Raw genomic sequence first — 27206 nt, forward strand, 5'->3', positions numbered from 1 at the left:
TTGGTCATGAAATCTGAAAATGGGCTGTTAGCACTTTATGGGATATTTTAATTAAAAAAAATTGTACATATCATTTGTGTCCTCATGGGGTACAGCCATTATTAAATCAATTTTGTTGTTGTTCAGTTAGACTTCTGTAAAGGTAGGATATTGGATTTCTAAACTAATTATAGAGGCAAGAAGCCTAGTCCCAAGTTTAATGGAAACTTTGCATACACTCAGGTGGTTTAATTTCCTTAATTCTATCCAAAGACCCAATCCACTTAATCTAACAGCACTGTAATTTTCAGGCATCAGAAAACAGGCATTTATTTTACTTACCACTTCAAAATGTTGGTACTAGGTTTGTAGGTAACATGTTGTGTTACCTCCTGGTGAGTGAATCACCAAGACTTGTCATCCACCTACCTCCTTGAAGCCAGGCTCCTCCTCGACTTTCATATATGAAATGCAACAGATAGAAGTTTGACTAAATCCTTTTTTTTTTTCTTTTCAAAGCTCCAGGCACCTTGGAAGTTGTGACTCTCCTTAGCCACATCCCTTGAGCTCCCCATTCTCTGAAGCACTCTTGAAATCATTCAAAGGAAAGGAGGAGTGATCTTAACGGCACTGAAAAATGTTTTGAAGAAGATGCACCAGTAATCAATACCAGTGAGGTTCTTCCTTCCCCAGAGGCAACCGACTTGACAGCAGGAGTTACTTGAAGTGAATATAAAATGCTAGGACCACTGCACCTTGCCTATGTGTTTTTAGGCTGTGCAAAAGAAACTGGTATTCAGTCTCTTTGGGCCAGTCTTCCTCTTGCTTCAGTTTCTTCAGTAACATCTAATAAACCTGCAAGGAGGGATACTAGGTTACACCTTGTATCCTCTGCATTTTATTAAGGAGCCAACACTCAACACTCCCAAGTTTCCATGGAGAATCTTTGGCTTCAGATCAAACACAAGCTCTTCTGTCTTAAAAGGCACAATTTCTCAACTAAATGAACCTAACTGACTCCATAATCAAAACAAGTGCCAGAGCTGAGAGAACAGAGGCAATCATCTTCATTTTCAGACACGGGTAGATCTACATATGCCAAAAACATTGCGACAATGAGCAGTTGGTTATAGCAAATCATAGCAGACGTTGATCAAACCAGGTCATAAATAATTCTGTCCTCACTGCAAAAAGATTAAAAAAATGAATTTAAAAATAATCAGCCTTTCTTTGTATGCAACAATCTGGAAAAAATATTCCAATTGACATGCAGTTACTCCCGATTTTGTAATATAATTGAAATTTCAATATGACCTACAGATTTCATAGATTTTGCAAGTCCTAATAGCAGAAAAAGGAGAGAGGAAATAAAGGCGGCAGAGATAAGCTCTAGCAAGCAGTAAATGGATACGTTGATTCCCTAACTTTCCATAAATTAATAGGTCTAATCTAGCAAGTGTCGTATTTTAAGGACAGCTGAATCAAACAGTAATTTTTTCAGACCTAAAATGCCATCACAGTGCTTAACAATGGACAAGCTACGAAAAATCTATGCTTTTCATGCCATTTCTGTGCAATGTGTACTAATTCTTGATCAATGCTACAGATCACATAGACTAATTGACGAGTGATTGCCATTAGTTATGTATATAGGAATCTGATAGACAACCATATTCAGTTGTTCTGTAAGTGGAAGAAATATTCCCATATGAACAGGTTAGCAAGAGTAGAGATACCCCTTGCACCAAACTCTTTAGTCTAACTAGAATCAGAGGCTGCATCTGCAAATACTTTTGCAATATCTGAAATTAACTCACATAAAAATTTCAGTAAAACCAATTAATCTGGGTCTGATGCTCACCCTCATATATACATGTATACAAAAATACCTGTATTTGTAGGACAGTGTGAGAAATATTAAAACCATTAAAAGCATACCACATTTCCACACAGATAGCCCACATTACAGATAGCACACTTTTTAAACATACTAGTCCTGGCAAAAGCATTCTTACAGAAGATATGTCCACATGCCACCTTCACATTCAGGTAAATTGATCAAAATTGGAGGTGAGATGCTGGGGTAGAAAAAGTAGAGAACGGGGGCCTGAAACAGAGAGCTACGGGGAAAGGACACAGGGTATGGGTTCCACAGACCTGGGATAACATATTTCTTGAGCACATGCATAATGCTGTTGCTGAGACACAAGCCTTGTTTGTTTTCTTTTGCAGGTAACTAAAGGCTAAATACATGAAACGTCGTAAATATGAGCACATAGTGGCTGTCTCACAGAGAAACAGCCAGTGCATATTGAGAAGAATTAGCCTTTTCACGTAGCCTCTGCACGCCGAGTCCATGCAGTATGCCCAATGTGTGCAGCCTGTGGCTTCTTCGTGTGCATTTGGCTCAAACTGGGAAAAACGCCTGATTGAATTCAACTGGATTAGGACCTCATTTACCATGTTTGGTTAGAAAAAGCATCAATATTGTCAGGTGAGCTTTTATTAAGTAATGGGTGTAATTTATAAAATCACAATCTAGAAGTCCCAGCCAATAGAATACTTTAAAATGTTGCTCCTCTATAGAAAACAGGATTTGCAAAACCTTGTTTGAATTCTACTCTTACTTTTTTTGTTGTTTTGTATGGTCTTATTGTAGTGCACATAGTAGCCTCCATACATATATACCGTACCTATACTATACATATGTACTCCATATGTACTATAAATACCACAAAGCAAAGCCATGCTTTGTGGTGACACTGGGACCCAAACAAGATATCATCGCACATTAAAATTGTATTAAACTAATTGAAAAATAGTTAAACATTGCTAATAAAACAAGATAAATACTAAACATTAAAAGACAGAGACTTTCCAGTGTTCCATAAAGCCACACCTTTCAAACAGATTAATTATTTGAATCATAAAAAAGTGCTAAATGTGAAAGAAAGTATTCCAGAAGAAAGTAATGAGAAAAAAGCTTCAGGTGATTTTTTGATTACACTAAAACAATTCCCATTCTTCATAAAATATGCAGACCTTTGCATCTTAAATAGTATAGTTACCTTCAAAAAATTACTTTCTTTCTCATCTTTCAAGAAATGAAACCTTAATTGGGTAGGAAAGTATCTGGAATATGTCCAGAAAGAAAAAAACCTACAGCTATTCTCATATAAGTGGCACAGCATCTGTCAAGGGTTTCCACACACCTTCAGGAAGACACCTCAAATTAAGTCAACATTGTACTTGATTTCAGTGATCAGAGTTAATATTCTGCAAACCCAAACTGGCTGCCTTGTTTATTTCATAGTTTCAATTCCTATTGCTGTAATTCACCTTGGCAAATAAATGGATGTATGAGGGGCTCGCCCTCTGAATAAATAATAAAATTTAACTTGTCAGGAGCTTCCTTTGCCTTGAATGAAAAACATTTCATTTCTTTGTGATGCTGTTGAAGCTAAATCCTGTTGCAAGAGACTTAATGAGCAGCCCTGGAATAAAAACTAATGGCGTGTTCCAGCTACCTGGCCACCTTGATGAACATTAGAATTACGTCTGAGACCAGATGGAAGAAAAGGAAGATGCACTATACAAAATATGTCTTCATTTGAGGAGTAAAGTATTACTCAGTGGCATTATACATTGTTAATAAATTTTCTTTATCTGAAACTATAATTTAATATTTATGTATCTAATTTACATGTGACAAAGTAGCATATTCTAAAATTAGAGTGTAACCAGCAAACTATTAACTACTATAAACAATACCAAAACAGAACTCAAACATATTTTAAGGAAACAATAGATACATTTTGGACTGGGGAAAGATTTCAATTGCAGATATTGTTTTAAATACAGCTATTAATTACTTCTTGAAAAAAATTCTTCAAGCTCAGAAAGATTTTCTGCTTAGGGAGTCCTGGGTATATACATATAGACCAAGAGTACACTACCAAAAAGTCCCTTATTGGTTACTAGTAGGTACAGTAATAATAGTAAATGCTGAAATTGGGAACAAAACTCATTTTCAATATCAATGTTGTATGATGCACTAGACAATATATCCCCTTTGAGCAGAAACTAGAGAAAATATCGTGCCCTTTATTATCTCTGTGGTTTCTTATGTGTAATAGACAGCGAAAGAATTGCACTTATTGTAACATTACAGTAAAGTGTTAGATTGCAGCTCACCTTTTAAAAGATTAGTGGCCATAATACTTATGATAGGTTGTGCATTATGCAAAGATGAATAAAGATGTGCATTTAAATTAAAAAACGAGCAACCACTTACAGAACCAACAGTGAGGCTTAACATAACAAACATGCACTAACCCTACACTTATGCAAAACTAAGTTCTTCCAGGAAACTGTAACCAACTGTTGACCTTCCACAAATGTAAAGGTTTTGTCCCTTGGTAATATGTTTGGACTTTGTAGTCGAATTCCAGTTTATTAGCTCATTGTCTGTAAATGTGCTGTTCCACTGTGATATCCTTTAGCTGCCCTTGAGCTTCTGCAGAATCTGCAATCTTACAGTCACTTTTATTTAAGGTTTTATTGAGCCGCAAAGTAAGTCCCCTTCAGTACAACACAAATAGGCTTCCTTATTCATCCTCTTCAGGTTCCTGTGGTAAAATTGGTGTCTCCTCCTTTAAACAAGCACTAAAAAACCCAAGGATTGTGCTGTAAAGGTGATATTTGCTTTTCTCAGAAGCAATGTTATGACCTTCATCCGGGTAGATCTAGCAGAGGAGAAAGGAAAAAAGTAAATAGTTTTTTAAAGGCTTTTCAAATATTTAGGGCTCTAATTTTCTTTCTCTGATCTTCAAAATGTTTTAGATGACAACAGGATGATAACATTAGTTTTATGGCATCAAGGAAAGCTAATAAAACTCAAAGTAAAGCTCATTCTCTTGGAATTTGAACTTACATAAAACAACCACTGCAGTGGGATCTGCAGAAGTGAAAAAAAATTTATATTCTCAGTCATTGTGCTTACAACAGTTTACTTAGCTGGCATTTTCAATAGTGTCTAGGCATCCAAATCCCATTAACGTCAATGAGGATTAATTACCTCATGCTTTTAGGGACCTCTCAACATCTCAGCTTCTAAGTGTTCAGCAAAAAACCTTTTTATTCATATTTTTAACTATCTTCCTATCTTATCTAAAGCCCATCATCTCTCTCTCCTAGGGTGGATGTGGGCATTTTTATCTCCATTCAAATTCCACTGGAAATTTCTCCAAGTGAGGCTGAACAAAAATTTGCAGGCTGAATGAAGAAATCCAGGCCACAGGGTTTAGGACAAGAGACTTGCTGTGGCCTGAGGCAAAAAGCTTCAGCTGCTTCCTCAAACTCAGGTTATCACAAAGTTGCATAGAATGGTTCAACGGGGCTTTTCTGAGAGACCTCTGTCATTCCTGCTTCCTCCTCTCCACAGGCCTTCACATCACCTCAGCTGAAATCACAGGGACAGCTGGAACAGGCCCTACCCCACTCAGATTTCACACATAAAGTGCTTTTCCCTTCATAAGTGATGCTAACCCCCTTGTTACCACCTCCTCCCTGACGTGAGCTCACACGCTTCAGTGGAAGCTACAGGTTCACATAAGGTTCAGTAAGGTTGAGGTCTGCAATGTGTAACATCAGAGAGATTTGGAGGAGTGACCCAAAACCACATCGTCTAAGATATTCAAGAAGGTTTAATGCAATCAGGACCCTCAGCCAGCAACATCCACTCTGTGGTAGGTCCCGTGCAAGTCTGTACGTCAGCAGCACGCCCTGACCTGCTCTCCCCAGCCTGCCCTTCACAGCACCCTCACCCTCCGTATAGCTATGGAGAGAGGGAACAGCACGCTCGCCTTTTAGCTGCCTTTTAATAAATTAAAATGTCAAAAATAAGGGGAAATTAGCTTTATGTGACCCGATACTTTTTTAGGTAAAAAGGGACTAAAGAAGTGATATCTCCGTATCACAAAGAGTGCATATGGACTCTAAAGCACTTTGTATAGTGTTGTAGGATAAACAGGTGGAAAAAAGAAAGATAAGAGAGAGGAGAAAGAGCCCAGAAGAACGACAAGGAGATGCAGTTCTTGACATCCATACTAACAGTAAGCAAAATGGGATTAAACAGAGTTCTAACTGCAAACTGAGGTAATACTGGTGCGTTGTGGTAGGGAGGGTCCTTCTCAGGGAAGAAATAGCAATATGAAGTTAAATGGAAATGTCACAGCTGCACATACCTGCATAGTGTAATTAACTCCAGCTTTTATTAGATGTTTAATTAGTTCTGCTGAATGCTGGAAGTGGACTTTAGCTGCAAGACAACAACATTTGGATATTATTAGAAAATGCTGCGCTAATATGAAATACTTATCTGTTAAACAGCTTTGACTGAAAGCATTTCCAGCCTCTGTAATTACCGGATCCAAAGCTATCTTTCTGGTCAGAAGCACACAGCCCCACCAGCAACAGCGATGCAGGGTGTAACAGCAGAGGTTTTGGAGCAGGAGCTGGAAGCCCCAAGGGAAACCATGCTTTCCAGGCACTCCACGCAGACTCCTCTCTCTACCCTTGATTTACACACACTGCGATAGTTTAGAGGTGTGTAAAACCATTCTGTTTGGCCATCATGACAGTTTATAATTGTGCTAAAGGAAAGCACATTGGATTTTCTACTGCTTGCACAGGGTTATTACAGCCCACGCTTCTTTAGGTAATGGACTTTCTGCAACATATCAGTAACTTAATCTTCGTGTGGTAAAAACAGGCAACTTTATTACCATGTCCTAACCCTGCAGAGCTTAGGCTGCAAGTGGGCTGGGCAGTGTCACTAGATGTGATATTAAGCAAGGGCAGCAGGCAATCAGAGTCCTAGCCTTGAATACACTGTATTGCTCAGACATCTATCAGAGTCCCAATTCCCTCTAGCGCCGAGTTCAGTGGGGTAGAAATTGCTGCTGCCTTTTACAATCAGCAAAGTCCGAGACCCTCACGCCTGCTCAGTCACCCAGTATATCTCCTCTGTCTCTCTCCCTCTGCTCTGGGAGGAAACACTGGACAGTGTTTGCACCCCTCTGATTGCACTTGGGATCCATAACATGGCTGTGACAAGTTACACTAGGGTGACAGGCTGGCGGGTCCCATCCTCACTGTGCCAACTGTGCGTGTGGGCACTCTCACCTCAGCCCTTGTCAGTGCAAGGTACTTATCCCTCCAGACTGAGGGGTGAGAAACCTTGTGTTATCCCACATTCACCAGGAAAATGCCAGGGAAAGAAGTATTCATGTGAATCTGTACAGAGGAGCTTGTTGCAGCACTGTAATTTGTGCCTGCATCGAAACTTGTTCTTTAAACCTATGTCAGTTAAGAAAGTTTAGAAAAATATACTGCAGTTAAATTTAAATCTCTACTTACAAATTATCTCTTGATTGACACATCTCATGATTCCATTTAAAGTGCTAGAACTTACTCTGTTTTACTCATTCTCTGTCTTAAACTACTGCTAAAAGTATTGGTGCCATTAAAAGGTTCCCTATAGCTTCAGCTTCAGATGCTTTGGCGCTACCTTCTAATTAATTAACTGAAAGGTTTAACACCCCATTTGGTGCTGTACTTCACCAACTGTACTGATAATTCTTTCTTCAATTGCAGAATCTCTATGAATTTAAAATACCATTAAAAATGTATGTTGTTCTATTAATAATTCATATAATACCTTTCACTAGCAAGACGGTGGTCCACAAGGTTTAAAAAATTAGAACATACAGCACCTAAAAGGTACAAATATTCAGCAAAGAAAAGTGCCATCAGTTTAGAGTTAGAAGTGACAATTGAAATAAAATAAAAAATCCTATCGGAGGGATAACGAAACTAAAAATGTACTTGCTAGGTGTGTGCCTAATCAGTCTTTGAATGCCTGCCTATTAAAACCTCTGACTCCAAATGTAATTGTATCTGTAAATACTTACTGTCAGCTGTCCCATGAACTATTAGCAAATTCGCTTCTTTTAAACCATGAAGATTGTGTAATACACTGGATGCCTAGTAAACAAACACACACAAAGGTGTAACTGAATTGCATTTTAAGAGTAATACGGTCATTTTAAGTTAATTGTTTATGCTAACTTACCTGATAGGTATTTTCCTCTTTTGATGGAATACCAAGGTATCTTTCTGAAAAAGCTGATGCTGTCAAAGTAAAAACAAAAACTTGTGAATTCATCAAAATTACTTCTATTTTAAAACTCATCAGTTCTGACCTAGAGTCAGGAGAAGCTATTTAAGCCATAAAGTCAACAAAGAGATGTTAATTTAACACCAAAATGTACCGGTTAAATGTACCATTTAAACCGTTTTTAAACGGTTAAAAAAAAAATCCAAACGCAAACAACAACAACAACCACCCCTCCCCCCAAAAAACCCAAACCCAAAACAAAAGACCAAAAACCAAAGAAAAGACTAACAGACCATTAAAGTAATCTGGCCTGATTTCCTGTGTATCACAGTCCACAGTCCATAGCCTGTGCCCAAAACTTCACATACAGAACCAAATATCCTGTGACTGAATGACGACATGGTTGACATCGTAAGGAATCCACTAACCTCAAAAGATTCATTCCTGTTGTCAATCTTGATTCAGGCTGATACACCTAAAGGATTCTTAGGAAACGAGGTACCTGACTGAATTTCAGTGGGAAATGGGAAACACAACTCCTTTGCAAAAATCAGTGGTGTTAATAATATTGTATCTGTTGCATGTTTTGGTAAACTGTCCCAGTGTTAGGTGCCCTTTCATTTAAAGGAGAGAATGAGACAGTGAGGTGAAATCTAGTTGATGTTGCTACATTATCTATCCCTAGTTAAAATGAATAGTAGCTCCATGAGTAAAAGATATTTTCAATATACTATCACACAGGTGTCGGGCAGGGAATACTCACCATACAACTTCATATCTGTAATTGGTGCCACCACAGCTCCGCACTTGAAGAGCCGTTCACTGGATTTCAGGATCATTGATGTAATGTAGCCACCATATCCCTAACGATGGAAATGATACTGAGATTTTTGTTTATTCATTTCTTTTTACCAACAATAAAGTTAAGGGCTATTGTGCTAATCTATGGTATCATTTTACAGTATATTTTTATATCTTCAAGAATTGCTTTTAAAGGAAATGCAAATCTACAGTTAAGAGTGAATAAAGATCTCATATGGCCTGGCCGTGATCTTTAAACCATGCAATTAATAATAATGAGTATACTTCAGTTTAAGCTCCATAAATCCATCATGGCAGACTAGCCTATAGTTAGTAAAAGATTTGAAAATTACAGAAAAAAAAGAAAACAAAACAAAAACCAAAGGTACATCTTTTGGGAACACAGCCTAGACAGGAAGATTTGCACTCAGTTTTTAATGTATTTAATGTAGATGTTTGCTAATTACCAGGATACACTGAGCATTTTGCTGACAGGACAGACAGTATGGGTATGGGGGAAACCTGTGAACTGACTGCAGTATGTCCTCCCCCTGACACTTAAACCTTCACCGACTGAATCCTATTGCTATTAAAGAGGTTTCTGCTACAGCATTGTCAAATATCCCACAGAGGGGTACAGATCCTGCACTGTTTTGCAGAAATAAACATTGCTTAATATTATGCTAATCTCTGGATGCACTTTCTGGCCACAAGAGCACCCATCAGGCAGCTGTGTTACAAAGCAGGGAGCGCAGACGGCATGAAGAAGCTGGGAGAGATGGGGCAGAAGGGGGGCAGCTGTCCTTATGGCACATCTCTTCATCATTTCCTCTGCAAAGTCTATAATACGCCCCCCTGGGAAGAGTTGTGACACAAAAGAGAGTCATGAAAGCTTCGCTTTGCATGAAAACATGTAAGCTTTAACTCGAGACCACAGATTTCTTTGGAATGACACTGGCAATCCATATCTGTACACCTATAATCATTCTAGACCCACAGAAAATGAAATTCTGAATCGTGGAGTCTGGGATCAATGATTTTCTCATATATTATGGGCTCTTCAAACTTCTCTATTTGCCATCTTTGTTTTCCCTTCATCAGTGCTGGAAAATTGATTTTTGCAGGTATTTTTTTGTTGTTATTGTTTTGTGTTTGGCACAACACACTTCAGGAAGAAGAAATTATCCGATCACAGGGAAAAGAAAAATGTAAAACACCAGCCAACCCAAAAAAAGCACATTATGTGTCAAATGCTCACAGAGTTTTCTCATGGACTTTTTTGAATCCTGCGTGCTCCTGTTCTTCATGTCTAAATATTTAATGAATATATGATTTCTGTGGAAGAATGGGAATATTTGAAAATCCTTTAACCTTAGTTAAGAAAAATAAGCCAAGAGGAGTGTTCTTTGGAATCAACCTATAGTAAATGCGGACAGACACACTAAAGGAAACACAGAATAACAGCTGGATTTTCAAGGGGCTGTGAGGAACTGAGTTATCCCTTTCTCTTAGAAATTCCAGCCCAGGAGGCCAAGAGCTGCCCAGAACTGTCCACGCGCAGGAGTAGATTTCACCTAAGAAAGAATTTTGGAGTGGGCACCGATAACTTGTATAATTCAAAGAGTTTAAGAGAATAGCAACTTTCCTCCGCCTCTGGGTCTCTACTTTTGATTTTGTTTAATATTCTGTTTGTGTCTTTACCAGTAGCTCCACAGCACAATTTTAATCCTAGGATAGCTATTGCCAGGTTATTTATTATTTATGCCTTGTATTCATTAAGAGCTTGGTTTAGTTCTCCTGGGAATTTCTTTCCTTTGTGCTTGTGCCCTTGCTTCCAGCCAGACTTTCCAGGACAAAAACATTACACCGTGAGATCACATTTTTAGAAGCACTTCATGATGACAATGCAGAAAATAGTTCATATGTTCTGATGCAAGGATATATGGTGCCTCACCCATCCGCTGGATTTCTGTGGTTACAACCGAATTGCTGTATTTTCAAGAGGCTGGTTGGCTGTGAAGTTGCAACTTATTTTCAAGCTCTCTTTCTACTTTCATGACAAAAATGCAAACTACATGGCAGCACAATTTGCTGTGTAGCAGTTCAGAAAGGCCCTTGGATCATGCATCACTTCGCCTTCTACCCCTCACAGAGATGAGCAAGGTGGCATTGGCAGATTGCTTGGCAGTCAGAAGAAGGTATTTTCTACACTGTGCCCTTCTGGACAGTCTTGTTACTCTTGTGCCTAGCTTAAATTACTGATTGTGACAATAATTTTATTTCTGCGTAGTTCTAAAACCTCTTAAAGAGCTCCACGACAGGGTGCATGAGCCCAGCTTTATGGGATCAGCATTAAGCAATTCCAAAGCCATCTTATTTTCAAGCATACTGTACATTCTATTTCCATCAGTAAGCCCAATTTAATGCATAGAAAGAAAAAAAAAAGAATTTTCCTACCACATTGCTGTACATAGAAGAAAGGAAATGAGTTTTAAAGAAGATTTTTAATTTACTCTAAAATAAGCAGAGTAGAGGGAAATACAATTAACCCTAGGAAGCTGTTAAATAGACTTTTTTTTTCCTAATTCTAAAACTGACTTTCAAATTTTATGAATTTTTGTTTGCCAGTAGAAAACAACTCTGAGATGTTAACTTGGAAAGGGTAAATTTCCCTGAATTCAAAGCAGCATTGAAGCTTATACAATTTCCCAGTTTTTGCTCATTGCTTTCTCACATTTCCACTTTTAATTCCTCAATCTTTCTTTCAGAAAATAAATGCAGGAACAGCATCATCAATAATATTTTATGAAAGAAAACAATTTTCGGGGTAGCCTTTGGCAGATACATAAAACCATGTTTACATGTATGGTCTACGGTAACTGTCTCATCGTGTCACTGTTAGGAAACAAGATACTGCTGAATCTCCTACAGATGATGAGTGGAAATTTTCAAGTAGCAATGAAAAGAATGTCTGAAGTCAGAAACAAGTGAGATGGTTAGAGATTTCGTTTCAGAAATATTTTCAGACGTTTGTGGGTAGATGATATAAAGAAGTGTAGATGCTTATATGCATGTGTATTTCCATATACATTGGCAACAGGCACTAAAACCTGAATAGAAACATGTGCCATGATCACCTAGTGGATGGAATCATCCGTACTTATACATACTCGGCTGAAAAATCTCTGGCTGCTGCCCTGTGAACCAAATACTGGTTTTGATGCTACTGATAAGTGGAAAAACTGGCTGGACGGCCGAGCCCAGAGAGTGGTGGTGAATGGAGTCAAATCCAGCTGGCGGCCAGTCACGAGTGGTGTTCCCCAGGGCTCAGTACTGGGGCCGGTCCTCTTCAATATCTTCATTGATGATCTGGATGAGGGGATCGAGTGCACCCTCAGTAAGTTTGCAGATGACACCAAGTTGGGTGGAAGTGTCGATCTGCTGGAGGGCAGGAAGGCCCTGCAGAGGGACCTGGACAGGCTGGATCGATGGGCCAGGGCCAACGGCATGAGGTTCAACAAGGCTCAGTGCCGGGTCCTGCACTTGGGTCCCAACAACCCCATGCAACGCTACAGGCTTGGGGAGGAGTGGCTGGAGAGCTGCCTGGCGGAAAAGGACCTGGGGGTGTTGGTTGACAGCCGCCTGAACATGAGCCAGCAGTGTACCCAGGTGGCCAAGAAGGCCAATGGCATCCTGGCTTGTATCAGGAATAGTGTGGCCAGCAGGACCAGGGAGGTGATAGTGCCCCTGTACTTGGCACTGGTGAGGCCACACCTTGAGTCCTTTGTTCAGTTTTGGGCCCCTCACTCCAAGAAGGACAGGGAGGTGCTGGAGCGTGTCCAAAGAAGGGAAACGAAGCTGGTGAAGGGTCTGGAGCACAAGTCTTATGAGGAGCGGCTGAGGGAACTGGGGTTGTTATAGCCTGGAGAAGAGGAGGCTGAAGGGAGACCTTATTGCTCTCTACAGCTGCCTGAAAGGAGGTTGTAGCGAGGTGGGGGTCGGTCTCTTCTGCCAAGTAACAAGCGATAGGACGAGAGGAAACGGCCTCAAGCTGCGCCAGGGGAAGTTTAGGTTGGATATTAGCAAAAACTTCTTCACCAAAAGGGTGGTCAGGCACTGGAACAGGCTGCCCAGGGAAGTGGTTGAGTCTCCATCCCTGGAGGTATTTAAAAGACGGGTAGATGTGGTGCTTGAGGACATGGTTTAGTGGTGGACTTGGCAGTGCTAGGTTAACGGTTGGACTTGATGATCTTAAGGGTCTTTTCCAACCTTAACAATTCTATGATTCTATGATATTCTTGCAATGATAGTTTCTTTAGCTCAAGGAGGGTGGCAGGAGCTCAAATCTTTCAGGAAGGCCACTTTCATGTGGAATGCTAATACTAGTATTTCATTTTCACTACACTTGACAAACATTAACTAGTCCTCAAAATGCTACCATGCAGGAGGTAAATATCAGTATTCTCATCTCGCATTCAGAGACACACAGGTTAAATGCCTTGCCTGAGGCCATGCAGCAAGTCAGTAGCAGAGCGGGGATGGGAACTAAGGGGTTTCACAGTGGAACACATGCCGCTCTTAGAAGATTGTGGGGTTTGTCTCAGTACTCAATCATGGTTTGTTGTTGTTTTGAGGTCAAAGGCAAAAAACATCTTCACTTTTAAGAAAACACTTTAAAAAAAAAAAGGTTGCACACGCTAGTTCATAGAAGAAGCAGCAATTATGTGGTGTTTCTAATTGCTGTTTTTTAATAGACATCGGCAAAATGCTATTTAGTTTGTTACTAAAGGTTAAGCCTTTGCCTTGTTCTATCTCATACTAGAGGCAACAACATGCCACACAGTGAAGCCAGCTGGCAAAACAGCGATGGCGAGATTCCTAGCAGATGGCGCAAAAAGGAAGTTGTTGACAGTACCATAGGGCTGTAACTCAGCTGACTTCAAGGGTCAATAAAACATTCAGATACAAAAGTTGTATTAGAAGGATGTTGTCAATTTAACTGCAGCCCAAATGTAAAAGTGTAAGAAACAAACGTTCACAAAATCTATGCCCATATTAATTTTTTTAATGAAAGCAGATAAATTCTTTCTCCTACAGATTCTGAAACACAAATACTGCAGTACCATAAAACTGATCTGATTGATCTCAAATACCCATTCTCTGAAAAAATAAATATACAGAACATACAGTAAATTATGGCAGGTTTTTTCCCTCTTTTAATAACTGAAATTGTCTTAGGAAAATAGATAAATATATTTGTTTATGAACTGATAGTATTTTCTTAAAGAATCATGATGATACATCCTGCTATTTGCACATTACCTTTCCAAATATACTCAGTCTCTTAGGATCAATGAAGGGCTGTTTCAATAGTGATCTGCAAGAAAAAAAGGTATGTTTTTTTTTAACTTTGGTAAAGGAAAATGGTGAATTTTACTTGTTAAATCTAGTATAAAATATATAATAAAAAAATAACTGTACAGTAAGGAATTGTCATACATGTGAATCAGGTAGAAAAACAAACTACACCAATAAAAGTATTATTGCACTGGGGAATGTGATTTGCTTTCTAATTCCTTCTCTATATGGCAAACAGTTGGTGTTGGACTCATCTCACCTAACTTTAGGTATTTGAATTTGAGCATCTTGTCTAAATTGCCCATTTACCCTTCAGTTAGAGGGGAGAAGGAAGACACGCTCAAACAGCCATTCTTCCCACCCATACTGGAAACCTCTCTCAGTCTGGGGAGAATCGCCCTCCAGAAATGCCAGTATTTTCCACTGACCAGAGCTTAAATAAGTGGCTTTGACAAGGTGCCTAGTTTTTAGACAGCTAAAGGAAGGTAACACGAAAGCAACTTCTTGAGTCTACATAACTACCCAAATAATTAATTCTCTCATCAAGGCCATTACTCAGCAATGGTGAATTTTATACCGAAAAGACAGAATAACCTGAGGGCAAAATCCAACTGCTTTTGAGGAGACAAAACCAGCTGCAGCACCGTCTCTCAGCCAAGGGCACCCCCCCTTTTTCCCACGCACTGCATCCAAAAAGAGGCCAGATGTAACTTAGCCTAAAACATCTCAGTATTTCAACAGAGAGCACAGATCTCACAGCACAGCGTACGGCCTGCTTCTGACGGCCCTTTGGAAGGGTCACTTGGATGTATGCAAGATTAATTGCTCTGCTCAACACAGCCCATTCCTGACCAGTGTGAACAGTAGGAACCCTGTCGCCCAGGTATGTCATGCCAAAGACAGATGCCTACTCATGCAATGGTTGAAGTATCAACCCCTTTCAAAAGAAGAAAAAAAACATCTGGCTTAAAATCTGTTTTTCCTTGAGAATCCCTAGAAAAAGTCCACCCAGACCTTGATATTAGCCATTTTGACATGTGCACCCTTAGTAAAGAGTGTTGTCAAAACCATGTGGGATTACTGCAGAGGGAAATGGCTTTTTCTGCAGCTGGTGGATTTCTATCAGTCTAAGAATGATAATGCAAATGAGAAATAACAGGCATTTGCCCACATTTTGCTCTCATTTACACCATTATAACTCCATTTGCTTTCTCTGATTACTCCAGAACTCTGTGGTGGAAATGAGAGCAGCATCTTATTGTGTAGACTTAAAATATTGTAACAGAAATGCATTAACATGTGCACTGCAAGAAATTTTCCTAAGGAATATAGACAAACACAAATTAGCTCAGATGGCATATTTAGATTGCACACAGGAGGACAGCTTTATCAAAGAGAAGCACCAACACAAAAAGCAAACACCTCTTTGACCTTTAATTTGCCATTTGTAATGAAAAGATTATTGTTTCAAAATTTGCAACTGCTTTAAAAATAAACATTAACAGTATTCACTAGGCAAAGAAAACATTCTGGGCAGTTTGAGTTAAAAATGCTCATGATCATCAAGTTGGAAGGAGGGTAAAAGAGAAGAAAAGTTTGCACATACGTACTCTACGGCTGCTATTTGGTCCTTCACTTCCACTGATCCCAAGCATCGGTGGACCTCCTGTAGAATCTTAAGGCCTTGAAATCCGCTCCCTCTGCCATCAAATCGAGCTACGATGACATTATCAGAGTTGACAAGCACTGAGTCCCAGTCAATGTGAAACTTATCTGTAACCAACTGGCTGCCTGGAGCTTCATCACTGCAAATACCAACACACCAGACACAAACGAAGACTATATTGACAATGTGATGCACTTTGTCGTTCTCCAATATTTTATTTAACCTAGATGGCAGAGTTCAGTCGGTTATGCAATCCTGTTGAATTATTGTCACTTCCATCGATACCATCACATTAGCTAGTGCTGGTATCCCTGCAGTAGTAGTAAGCAAAATAATTTCTTTAACTTTATAACCACTATGTTGCAGTGTTGACAATACTTGAATATTCTTTGTAGAAAAAAACCAGAAAACTAAAGCACATAGTGCTGCTTATAGGTTAATAAAGTGAACAAAAAAAATAACATAATCACTAAGGGTTAGCTCAGTTTTGACAAAGCTCATGTAGAATTTTTTAAGTTACACTAAACAGACAAAAAGGAAAATTCATTCAGTACCCTGATTACGATTTTGTAAGATATATAATACTATTAAGAAGGATGTCATCTTAGAAAACAAAAATAATTGCATTATTGTATCCTTGAATGGATTTTTTGAAATAGGGTACAAAGAAGACTGAAGTACACATTGGAGAAAATTATATTTTCTCCATTCAAATTCATAGCAAGAAATGGATGCAGGCAGGAGTGATAAGTTTATTTTATGACTAAAAAAAAAGGTGGTTTACAGCAGAAAAGGTGGAATAGAATGGGAGAATGCAGTTTCTAGAGGAACAATAAGCATTTTCCATTGAAGCCAAATATACTGTTTTCCTTCCAAAGAAAATAAAATGTCAGTTTTAAAAGGGAAGCTTGTCATTATTTTTCCCCAAGATAAACACGGAAGAAGAGAGCAGGCTACCATGAAGTTGTACAAAATGCAAAATACTTCTATGCAGGCTGCATCTGCCAGTTTAATGCAAATTAAAATGTAAAAGTGTCTGTGCTGGCTGTATGGAAATTAGATTGGACAGTGTCTGTGGGAATATCCTGTCTAAGGTGAAAGAAAGATGAAGACAGAAATTATTATTTTGCCAAAGAGACTTATATAAACCTGGGGGGAGGAAAGAGAGATAAAAATGTACTACAATAACTACTGTCTTGTATGTACAATGCTGTGCTGATTCAATATCTGGTTTTGGCTGTGGATAACATAGGCCATCTTCAGGGTAATCGCTCTAATAATTAGCAAGCATATGATGAATAAATATGTTCTCAAATTCAGTCAGACTTACCTATGTGGTTGCTATATCATGCACTAAAATCAGGATTACTTGGTTATAGACTCAGTCATCATATAAGCATATGTTATGCTTGATTCACCATTATCTTGTGCATCAAGTTTATACTTGGCTTTATAAAAAGAAAGGAGGGGCATCTTTTTGTTTGCTTAACCAATTCAGTTGTGATTACACTAACTGCTAACAATGCAGAGCAATGAATTTGGTAATACTGGCTGTCAAGTGAACTCTGCAGAAAACACGTGTTTCAGAAGTATATCATCATTATTATTTACAATAAGAGCAGGAACAGAACAATTATTTCAATTTATGCTTATTGTACAGAGCAAGGTTTTCCGAAGCACTCTACATGGACGTAGATGTTTTCACAGAGCTTTTACCACTACTTCCAATAGTAGCAGCCTCAGATCAGTTATAATTTTTTTTTGAGTTCTTCCAACTTTCCACAATAAGATAAGATGTCAGAAATGTCATTGTCTGGCTAGGTATCTTTCCAACAGTTTAATGCAAGCCACACAAGTGAAAATATCATGAGTCAGCCCGCTTCCCTCCCACCTAATATAAGAACAAAACAAATACACTGTTTGCATTTGTTTTATACATGTTATATATGCATGTGTATATATATGTGTGTTATATATCTAGACACTTGGGAACAGGGGAAGAACTGTTATATTTGTAAGCCTTTCTCTATACCAGAAAGTGCTTAAAACCAAAAAGGGTTTTAAAGGGAAGATGATACCCTCAGAAAATTTCTTGTATTAAGAAAGGAGCAACAGACAGAACCTCATCAAGATTCTCAGTGGGCGGGAACTGACTGATGCTTTCCCAAGCTCCTTCTCTGGAGGGCATAGCTGGACTACTTTTAGGCTCAAGACTTTAAACGCTATACATCTTCCACTCCTGCATGATGGGTTGTTTGACGTATTGCTTTCAGAAGCAATTTTCCAGTGGCTAATTTATTTCAAGAATGTCCATATAAGTAGTCTGTGACAGGCATTTAAAGCTATTTCCATTGAGGTACATGTCAAAATTCCCATTAGCACCAAAAGGTCTCTTTTCTCTTCAGCTGCTACTATAAAATGATACTGATTGTCTGAGGTGTGCTTCTGTCCTCCACAGAGAGACAGCATATATTCTCTGCACCATTTATGCCCCACTTTTAACCTTTTAAATGGGGCTTCTGCAAGGTATTAATCCTTTATTCAACTTTCAACACCACCCTGAGGGCTCTGTAACAAAGCAAGTTTGTTGCTACAGTGCAATAACAGATGCACAGCCTGATTTGTGAAGTTTGTCCTGGGATTACAGCATTCTCAAAGATCTGCTTTTGTTTTATGCTCATCACTACTTACAGCCTAATTATAATTAACTACTGTTCAGTGGTACTCTCTTCATAGAATTATTTTTGACCCCGCTAGTAAGCCTGGAAGAAAGCCCGTGCCATTTATGCTTGGGTGTAATACAAATGCAGAAATCTTCTTCCCACCTGACTGGATAGCCATAAGGGAACCATGGACTAGCCAAAGCACCACAGCAAAATTTAAGCCAGCACTGAAAGGGCTACGCAAAGCTATAGGCTCTTCAACATCCCTCAAGGGTTCCTTAAGGAGCATCATCTCCTGAGTCAAACAGAGCAGAATGATTCAAATGAAGACTATGCCTCATTCTTCCTGATTCATTTTTTTTCCTTGTAAGTGACAGCACTTGCACTTCCCTTTTTATAATTTTTACTCCTAACTTTCAATGTTCAGAGCTGCCTAGTGTGTCTCTTTGAGAGCAACTACACTTGGATTATGAGTCCACCGTGGCAGCGCAACTGCTGACGACTTGGGCATGCTGCCGAAGTTCACCATTGAGGTACAATTTAAATAGACAGAAGCCATCAATAATATACCAATATTATCTTTAGTGGGGGTAGTGTATGCTTCTTGCAAGGCAGTCAGATACGTCTCAGACTGTCTGGAAAAAAGGGGCAGCTCATCATAAGTTCATATATTGCTGAAAAGAGAAGAATCTGTTCTTTCAGATTCTATAATCAAAAGCTTAAACTAAAGTCTCTGTTCCTGACTTGAGTTACAGCCTACAAGGAATAATACAGTGTCACCAGAGAGGCTGTTGCTGCTGTACTCTGAGCAATACTCCTCTGCCACTCTGCTACCATGACTGCAGCAAAATTTGTTTCATGTTTTGCACCATTTAAAAACTAAGTGGCAAGATTTTAAATAGGAATTTCAGAAGTTACAGAGCTGACCAAGCAGCAGGGGAAACAATTTTAAAAGGTACATGGCAAATAACTGCTATCATCACTGCTTAATTTCCAGTACATCTCTTTCTATTTCTGCAGACCAGTGGATTTGATGCAGCATATAGAAAAAGTATCTTGATAGCAAATATGTGAGAAAGACTACAACTCAGAAGATAAAATCTATGCAAAGAAATATCACTCATAAAAGTCATCTTTTGCTTATGGTGAAACTGAGTAGGGAAAGAAGACCTTTTTGCAAAACTGGTGTAATAGAAAAATCTCCTTCATTTTCAGATTTCATGAGCATCTCTTTCACAAGCATCAGCATTCAAGCACACCCATCATTACTGGTCAAAAATCAGGGAACCTGAATAGCCGTAAACATTGAGGACAGAAAATCCCAAATGTTTTCTCTCTGTTCATATACCTGTTTAGATATAACAGACTGCAACTAGCAACAGATAGTGTGTTTACAACTCCTCCCTGCAGATATGGCCAAACAAATTAAAACACATCACCAGAAGTGATTCCATTACTAGGGTAGAATCATGTGATAGACAGGATTGAAGTAGATGGCATAGTACAAAAAATAAAATTGTTATTCTTAAAATATCTTTCTGAAATCCTTGAGGCTTTGAAAATGCAATTTTGAGAACAAGAGATGTAACACCGTCCTGTGTCATCAGAAAAGGAGGTGAAGTTTTGAATCTCCTCTTGTCTTTTCCTAAGAAAGATTAAATGACCATTTTATTCACATAGTAAGATATGTACTGCTGTGGGGGGACTGGGACTAGGGGAGGCTGAAAGAGGATGGATCTTAGCTCAACAATTCCCCAAGACTGTTTTTTGGGACAAGACTGAAGAGAAAGGTAGTGAGTAGATTCATCACTGCCCATAGCACCAGGACCACTACTGCAAATAAAACAGCTGGAGTGAGCCTCCAGTCTATCCCTCTTTTAGCCTAAGCTAAATGAATTCTCCCTCTAGCCCTCAAGAAATATTACAAAGTTCAAAGAGTGGGGAAGAAAATCTAAAAGAGTAAAAAAGAAGACTCTCCATCAAATACTCTGATGTAACAGAAACGCAATAGAGCAGTAAAATACTGCCACGCTTGGCAGAGGCAGGATGAATACAGGCATGAAATGGATGGCTTGCAAAGCAATTAGTGAATCATTCACATGACTTAGGGATCCCCAAAAAAGTAAATTTTGCAGCTGTTTTACAGAGGAAGAACTGGCCAAAGAAAAAGGCCTTCAGGGATGTCCCCCTGGCAAGCATATTGCAATCAAAGTAGTGGAATCCACCACATATTTTTATACCACCATGTAGCCAAGCATTGTTTCACTTGCAACAGCTGCCATTAAAAAGGAGCAATATCTTTTCCAACAAATGAAAGGTACGCAAGACAACTATTAATACGCAATGTGTTACCGTAGCTCAGATCTCAAATATTTCCCAATATTTGCATTATGCCTCTCTATGTTTCTGCTAGTCTTTTAATGAGTTATACCCGAAGCTGTAAAAAAATCTTCACTTCCAACCCTACTGTCTTACCTTGCTATCAGTCCCAAGAGTGTATTAACTGGAGGCATAAACAGGTTTGATTGCCTGTGCAGAGGCCTAAAACTTTCATCATTTCAATAACAGGTGAAGTGCTTCTGTTTATTACCAAAATATAAGAAAACAAGTAAACAAACAAACAGAAACCTCTTGGTGACAATTCACTATTACTTTGGACAATACCTGTTGGTTTTTTTCTCCTCAAAGATCAGAAGAATCTCTCCACTGATTCAGTTTTACAATATCTACTTACATATTGGACAATTTTAAATGGCGTTAAATAATAAATGCTGACATTTAAGATACATTATGTACAGATTTTGAAGGAATGAGGTTAATTATGTTCAAGAAAAAATAAAGAATGATTATCACCTCTCATTTTATTATCCAGATTAAATGCCAGAGTCTTTACTTAATCATTTCCTGTGTGTTACCAAGAAGTGTATCTTCCAACTTTTTTAATGAGTAAGGTGAACCATAATGAGAAAATCAAGGATCTGAAATTTAAACTTTGATCTTAATTATATAGAAAAGAGATGATAATCACTCTTTCAGGCAATTACTGTACACCTCTCTAATCTATAGCTACACTGTATGTATTATATCAGAAGGAAACTGAGTGTGAAATGTATTAGTAGTTTAGGAGAACAAATGGAAGAAAGGAGAGTGTTATAATCTATTTAGCATTTTATGGCCTATGCATCACAATTCTGGAAAGAAAAATAGTGCTAGCTGACATAACTGGTTTCTGCATGGGACCTATCTGTTAGATAGTCCAGCCATACAGATGACATAAATTTTAACATAGTAACACAATGATTTTCTATTTGAACGTTGCAGAATGCTTTGCAATTGCTAATGGATGAATCTTCACAAAATCCATATGATGAAGGTTACAGGATATTCAGAGCCTGGTCCTTAAGTTGAGCTTGTGTCTACATGGAGCTGTACTGAGTTCACATCCAGGTTTCACACCAGGACCAGAATCCACTGGTCCAGGCTCCCTGCCAGGATTCAGCCTTAATGCTCAGGCACCTGGGTGCCATGTGCTGGAAGTTCAAAGTTATCTGCAGGCATCCTTGCATGGATACAGGAGCCTTATTATAGTCATGCACCTTTGAAATGGCTACCAGCTTTCAGTGATTTGAAAAAAAATTACCAAATAATACCAAACTTTCTCCCCTTTTATCTATTCCCAAATTCTGCTATCGTAATTGCAACTCTATTGATTAGAGAGAGCACATTGACACCACACAGAAGCAGTCGCTGCTGATGAAAATTTACAGTAAAATTATGAACCTCAGCCATCAAAAAACACTTTATTCGGAGCCAGCAAAACCAGCCACTAGTACAAAAATTCTGCAGACAGAGACGAGACCACACAGGCAAACCAGACCCTGGCAAAATGTAAGACACAGGGAAGATGAATCTTCCCCAGAGGCTTGGAGTGACTCTGAAGCAATCACTGCAGCCAAACAGCCAGTCAGAGCCTGTTACATCTTATATGCCATATGTTCCCTCCAGCTTAGGGGACAAAGCCTATATGCACTTAAAAGCTTATATGCACTTAACTAGGCATTTAATTTGCACTGCAGAGACATATTAAGTGAATTTCAGGTTTAAACTCACATTCTCTTTTCCTCACCTTCCTTCCCTCCCTCCCTCCCTCCCTCCCTCTCTTTTTCTGAAGTCCTTGTCAAACTGCAGTACTACTGAGATGGAAAGCAAAAGCCACTTCATATCTGCTAATACTTCACTTTTCCAGATATATATCTTCTCTTCATATACATTTAAGTGTATGCTGCCTGGATCAAAATGTTATATAGAATCTCCTTTCCAAAAAACGGATATACAATTAAACCAGCATTCTTACCAAGGACATTGGTAAGCATTCTTTTTCAAAGTTTCAATAGCTGGAATATAATGATAATTGTATTATGGCTGAGAATGTAAGCAAGAAAGTAGGTGCAGCTGAACAATATGAAAGGCAGCGCTTGTTATGAGCCACTGATACAATTCTTAACACTTCTAGCAGTAGGAACAGGGTGTTTCTCAATCAGTCCCAACAGTACCACTCTGGGACTCAGGAAAATCAAATATCTGGGAAATGATACCATATATACAACTAATCAGTGTTTCCTGTAAAAGCTACGTGTTCTTCTTGGACCTGAATACTTTTTTTTTTTTTTTTTGAAAGTAGTACTTCTGATAATGAAATAAACCTTAAGATGTCAATTTGGAGTTGTGTGGGTCAACAAATTACCCTCTGCACGCACACAGATTTCCAATCGTTCTTTCTCAAGAGCCAGGCAGGATTTATTAGGCTCAAATAATCATCCCACAAGGGAACCTCCCATAACTTCAGTGACAGTTTTCAGTTTTATATCTCACTTGGGGACATCTTTAACTCAAAAAAGGATTGCTGGCAACCTTAGTTTAAAGCCTGTAAAAAGCTGCTGAAGAAATAGAACTTCCTTCTCTTCTAGAAAAGAGAGGGACACAACACATGCAACATTACATGAGCCAGGATAGATTTCAAATTTTCCGTTTCATGCTTTCATTAGTGTATCGGGTTTTCTAAAAATAACTCCTGTTAAAGCTAACATTGAGAATTCAGTATTGCAAAGGTAAGGATTTGACTAAAAAGAAGCAAGGTCTCCATATTATATATGTAGATACCACAATCTGTATTCATAAGTGGATGAATTTCCTTTTTATCCCACATGCACATCATAAAAAAATAGAACAATTATAAAACATACGCATACATTATGACTTGGCCACATTAGTCGCTCATTGGGTACTGACAACTTTGGTAAATTCAAATTCAGACCTTGCCTCAATGCTGTTCTCAGTTATTTCAACTCTTGATATCTAAAAATATTTCATAATAGTACTTCCTTAGGTTTTTTTTTCTTTTTCCTGGCATTTTTGGCCTTGGCCTTCTCCAGGTTCCTGATCTTTCCCTCCTGTCTTCTCTAGGTTCTACATGAGTATAAACCTCATATTCTACCATGACTGTATATAGCAGATTATGTATTTACTAGGATACTTAAAAAGGAAAGCATTACACTGCTAACACCTCAGTGTTTCCTTACTCTCAGAAAAAAGAATAAACGCGAGTGTTTGCAACTCCCTGTAATGCTGCTGGTGTCAATTCACAGAGTTGGTTTGTCTTTGGCACACTTAAAAGAGCTGCTTAAAATATAATCATGCTTCAAGATCATGCTAGCAAATACTGCAAAAATAAAATAATCCATGTGTCCTGTTTCTCCACAAGAAAAGAAAAATGTGTTCATGAGCCACTTAAAGCAGAAAGCCTCCACAACTGCAGACAAATACAACTGAAAAACCTGAGTTTTAAACACAAACTGGACTTAGAAATAAGAGTTTTATGCCTCTCTGTCCTATTATCTAAAATCTGATCTGAGTAGAGGAAGTTGGGATCACTTAGGAGCTCAAGCTTGTAAATTTGACCTCCCATGCAACAGTAAGGATCTCTGCTGTCTACTCCAGGTGATACAGCTCAGCTAACACGGCATTTTCATGAAATGAGCAGTGCACTCCTACACCTGTGCTACTGAAATTCACCTCAGTTCCTTCCAAATGGGACTGGAAGAAGATTTGTAGGTACAGGAAAGCCCTCTACACCCATGGCAGACCCATGCTGAGCTCAGGTGGAGAGCAATGAATGATGCCTTGAGCCGGCCATCACTGGTTTTCCTAGGTAGGCTGCAGGTATGCTCACGACTGGTCTCCTCCTTTGCTATACGTTCTGTAGATGTGCAACTTAAAGGCTGACTGTCTCTGGAAGAAATACACACACTATTTCTTTTTAAAAGAACAGCGCAGGTCGCCAGGGAGTACCTCCTTCCTCCCATAGAGGCTTTCTACAAACATCAACAGACTTTGGATCATGCCTAGAATGCCTTCAGCCATTGATGCTCAAAACTAATTTTTTCTTCTTTCCAGTGTTCCTAAAAGCAGTTTTGCTTTATGCATCTTAACTGAGCCACTCTTAGAAGCTCCACCTGTTTCTATCAGGGATAAAAAGGGAAAAAAAAGGAGCATATGCTCTGAATGAGATCCTCTGTGGGTAAGAATCAGCATGGGTCCAGGAAAGACTGCCGAATTACTCACAGCCACACCATCAGAAGGGCCAGTGCCTCACGTACATAAAAGTACAACGAAGCAGAGCTAGGTTTGACAAGCTCAAAAAAACCCCAGGCATCTCTACCAGATAGCACCTATAACAAAATCTTCCTGAGAACAAGCCTTTTGATTTATCAACTCAAATCCATGAGGTAATTTTCCTACACAAGGTAAAAAAAAAATTTTCTAATTACAGAGTTAAATGTTTTCTATGAAGCACTTTCTTATTATTTTGAGTGATTCTACACAGATACTTACATTATTAACAGAAGGGCATACTGGTTTCGATCCGTGAAATCTTTTGGCAGTGACAACTGTAAAGGGAGTTCTTTTAAGAAAAGAGCAAAACATTAAAGGCTGGTAGTTACACAGATGAAAAACAGTAACATCGCAAGAAAGCTTTTGGTTTGTTAAAATAACATTTTGCCAAATTTACCGTAATCCTCAATGTGAAGCATTTTAATTTCAGTCCTGGAATTCTTTTTCTTAAAAACAGCTTCTTTCAACATAGCATTATTTTCCAAAATATAAAACTCTGTAGAAGACAGGAAGAAAAAGCAAGTTGAAAGGTACAGGGAATCATCACATCAGAGATAAACCAAGATTCAGAAAAATTAAAGAAAAAGAGACAAATGTGCAATGATAAATCTTGTAAATGAATTCCTTCTGTAAATACTTTTTCTTATAATGCAACTGCTTTGCAATTCAGGAACTGAGCAATCAGCTTAATTCAAAACATATACATCTCTTCCATTTTCTGGCTTCAGTAGGCTTTGTTTTTGTTAAGCACTAACAATAAAATTGCTGATGAACAACATGAATACTAGTATCCCTGACGAATACTAACAGCAGCTGTTACAGGGAAAGGCTAGGCTGCTGGGCAATATCCTAAGCCTCAAGGAGGGATCCTTTTCAAGCTACGTATCCCAAGTCAATATCCAGCCAGCACAGCTGTACTTGATCACTGCATGTCCTTCTCTGTCTTCTGCACTTCAACCAGGAGCAAGACTTCAGTTTGGTTTAAAGCTGCAGACAGATTTGAAGCAATCCTTTTGCACACAAAAGAATGATTAATTAGTTCTTTTTTTTTTCTTTTCTTTTTTTACTCAAATTACCAATCTTGCTTCCAAAATGTAGATTTTTTTATTAAACAATAAACCCTCCACTTAGGGCCAAAACGGATAATCTAAGGAGAATGTTTGTTCTGGGCAGTCAACCAAAATGATATAATTATAGTCTGAGGATGGAATAATTGAAGTAATCCTTAATCATTCTTTTATGAATTGAAGAGGATAATCTAATCTTGCACCGAAACATTAATGGTAAATTATCTCTCTTATTATTTGGTTTCTTGTTGTTACAACAAACAACGTCCCTCTATCCTGACTTCCTTTGTTTTCCTCTAAGATGCTGTACATAAATCTCTTTTACAATAATTCACTATCAACAGTATTTTAGATACAAGCAATAAAGAGTGAAAGTCTACCTTCACAGAACTGAGTAGCTCTACAGAAGTCAATGAATTTACTTTGAGCAGTAATAGCTACCCCTTATTGAGTTGGATAAAACTCCCTCCCCTTGGTTTGCTATGGCACTCAGCTTTGCAAATACTATCAACAGTGACATTTAAAAAAAAAAAACAAAAAACCAGGAAGCCAAAGTGCAGACATTAATTAACACTTGATAGCATGATACTATTGATCAGTATGCTACTTCAACATGCAATGTTAGGTCCACTGTTATGTCTGAATAGTGGCTGGCCCATGACAAAAGGGATGCAGTTCAGGACTTTGTGATTCTAGGAAAAATTCTGGGGATAATCTATTGAATGAAACTAGAATAGGTAAGGATTGGTTTAGTGGTTTTGAATGGAAAGATGTCCCTGTTCCTCTAATCCACACCTTCATGCTAGATGGAGCCACAGTGG

General features: G+C 38.6%; 1 protein-coding gene across 4 annotated transcripts in view; it reads right to left on the reverse strand.

Moving 5' to 3' along the window:
• Nucleotides 1–4586: 4586 nt before the first annotated feature.
• DPP10 (dipeptidyl peptidase like 10) overlaps nt 4587–27206 on the reverse strand; it is a gene marked incomplete at both ends in the record, with an annotated part of 562818 nt that continues 540198 nt past the window's right edge. For all 4 annotated transcript variants that reach the window (XM_082314702.1, XM_082314701.1, XM_082314700.1 and 1 more), the window contains 9 exons: nt 4587–4724; nt 6225–6298; nt 7953–8025; nt 8114–8172; nt 8922–9021; nt 14282–14336; nt 15928–16122; nt 25538–25607; nt 25716–25814. In XM_082314702.1, the coding sequence (XP_082170828.1) occupies nt 4587–4724; nt 6225–6298; nt 7953–8025; nt 8114–8172; nt 8922–9021; nt 14282–14336; nt 15928–16122; nt 25538–25607; nt 25716–25814 (863 nt within the window). The remainder of the gene's footprint in view (nt 4725–6224; nt 6299–7952; nt 8026–8113; nt 8173–8921; nt 9022–14281; nt 14337–15927; nt 16123–25537; nt 25608–25715; nt 25815–27206) is intronic.

This window comes from Platalea leucorodia (assembly GCF_965183815.1).
Source record: "Platalea leucorodia genome assembly, chromosome: 5".
Taxonomy (NCBI): domain Eukaryota; kingdom Metazoa; phylum Chordata; class Aves; order Pelecaniformes; family Threskiornithidae; genus Platalea; species Platalea leucorodia.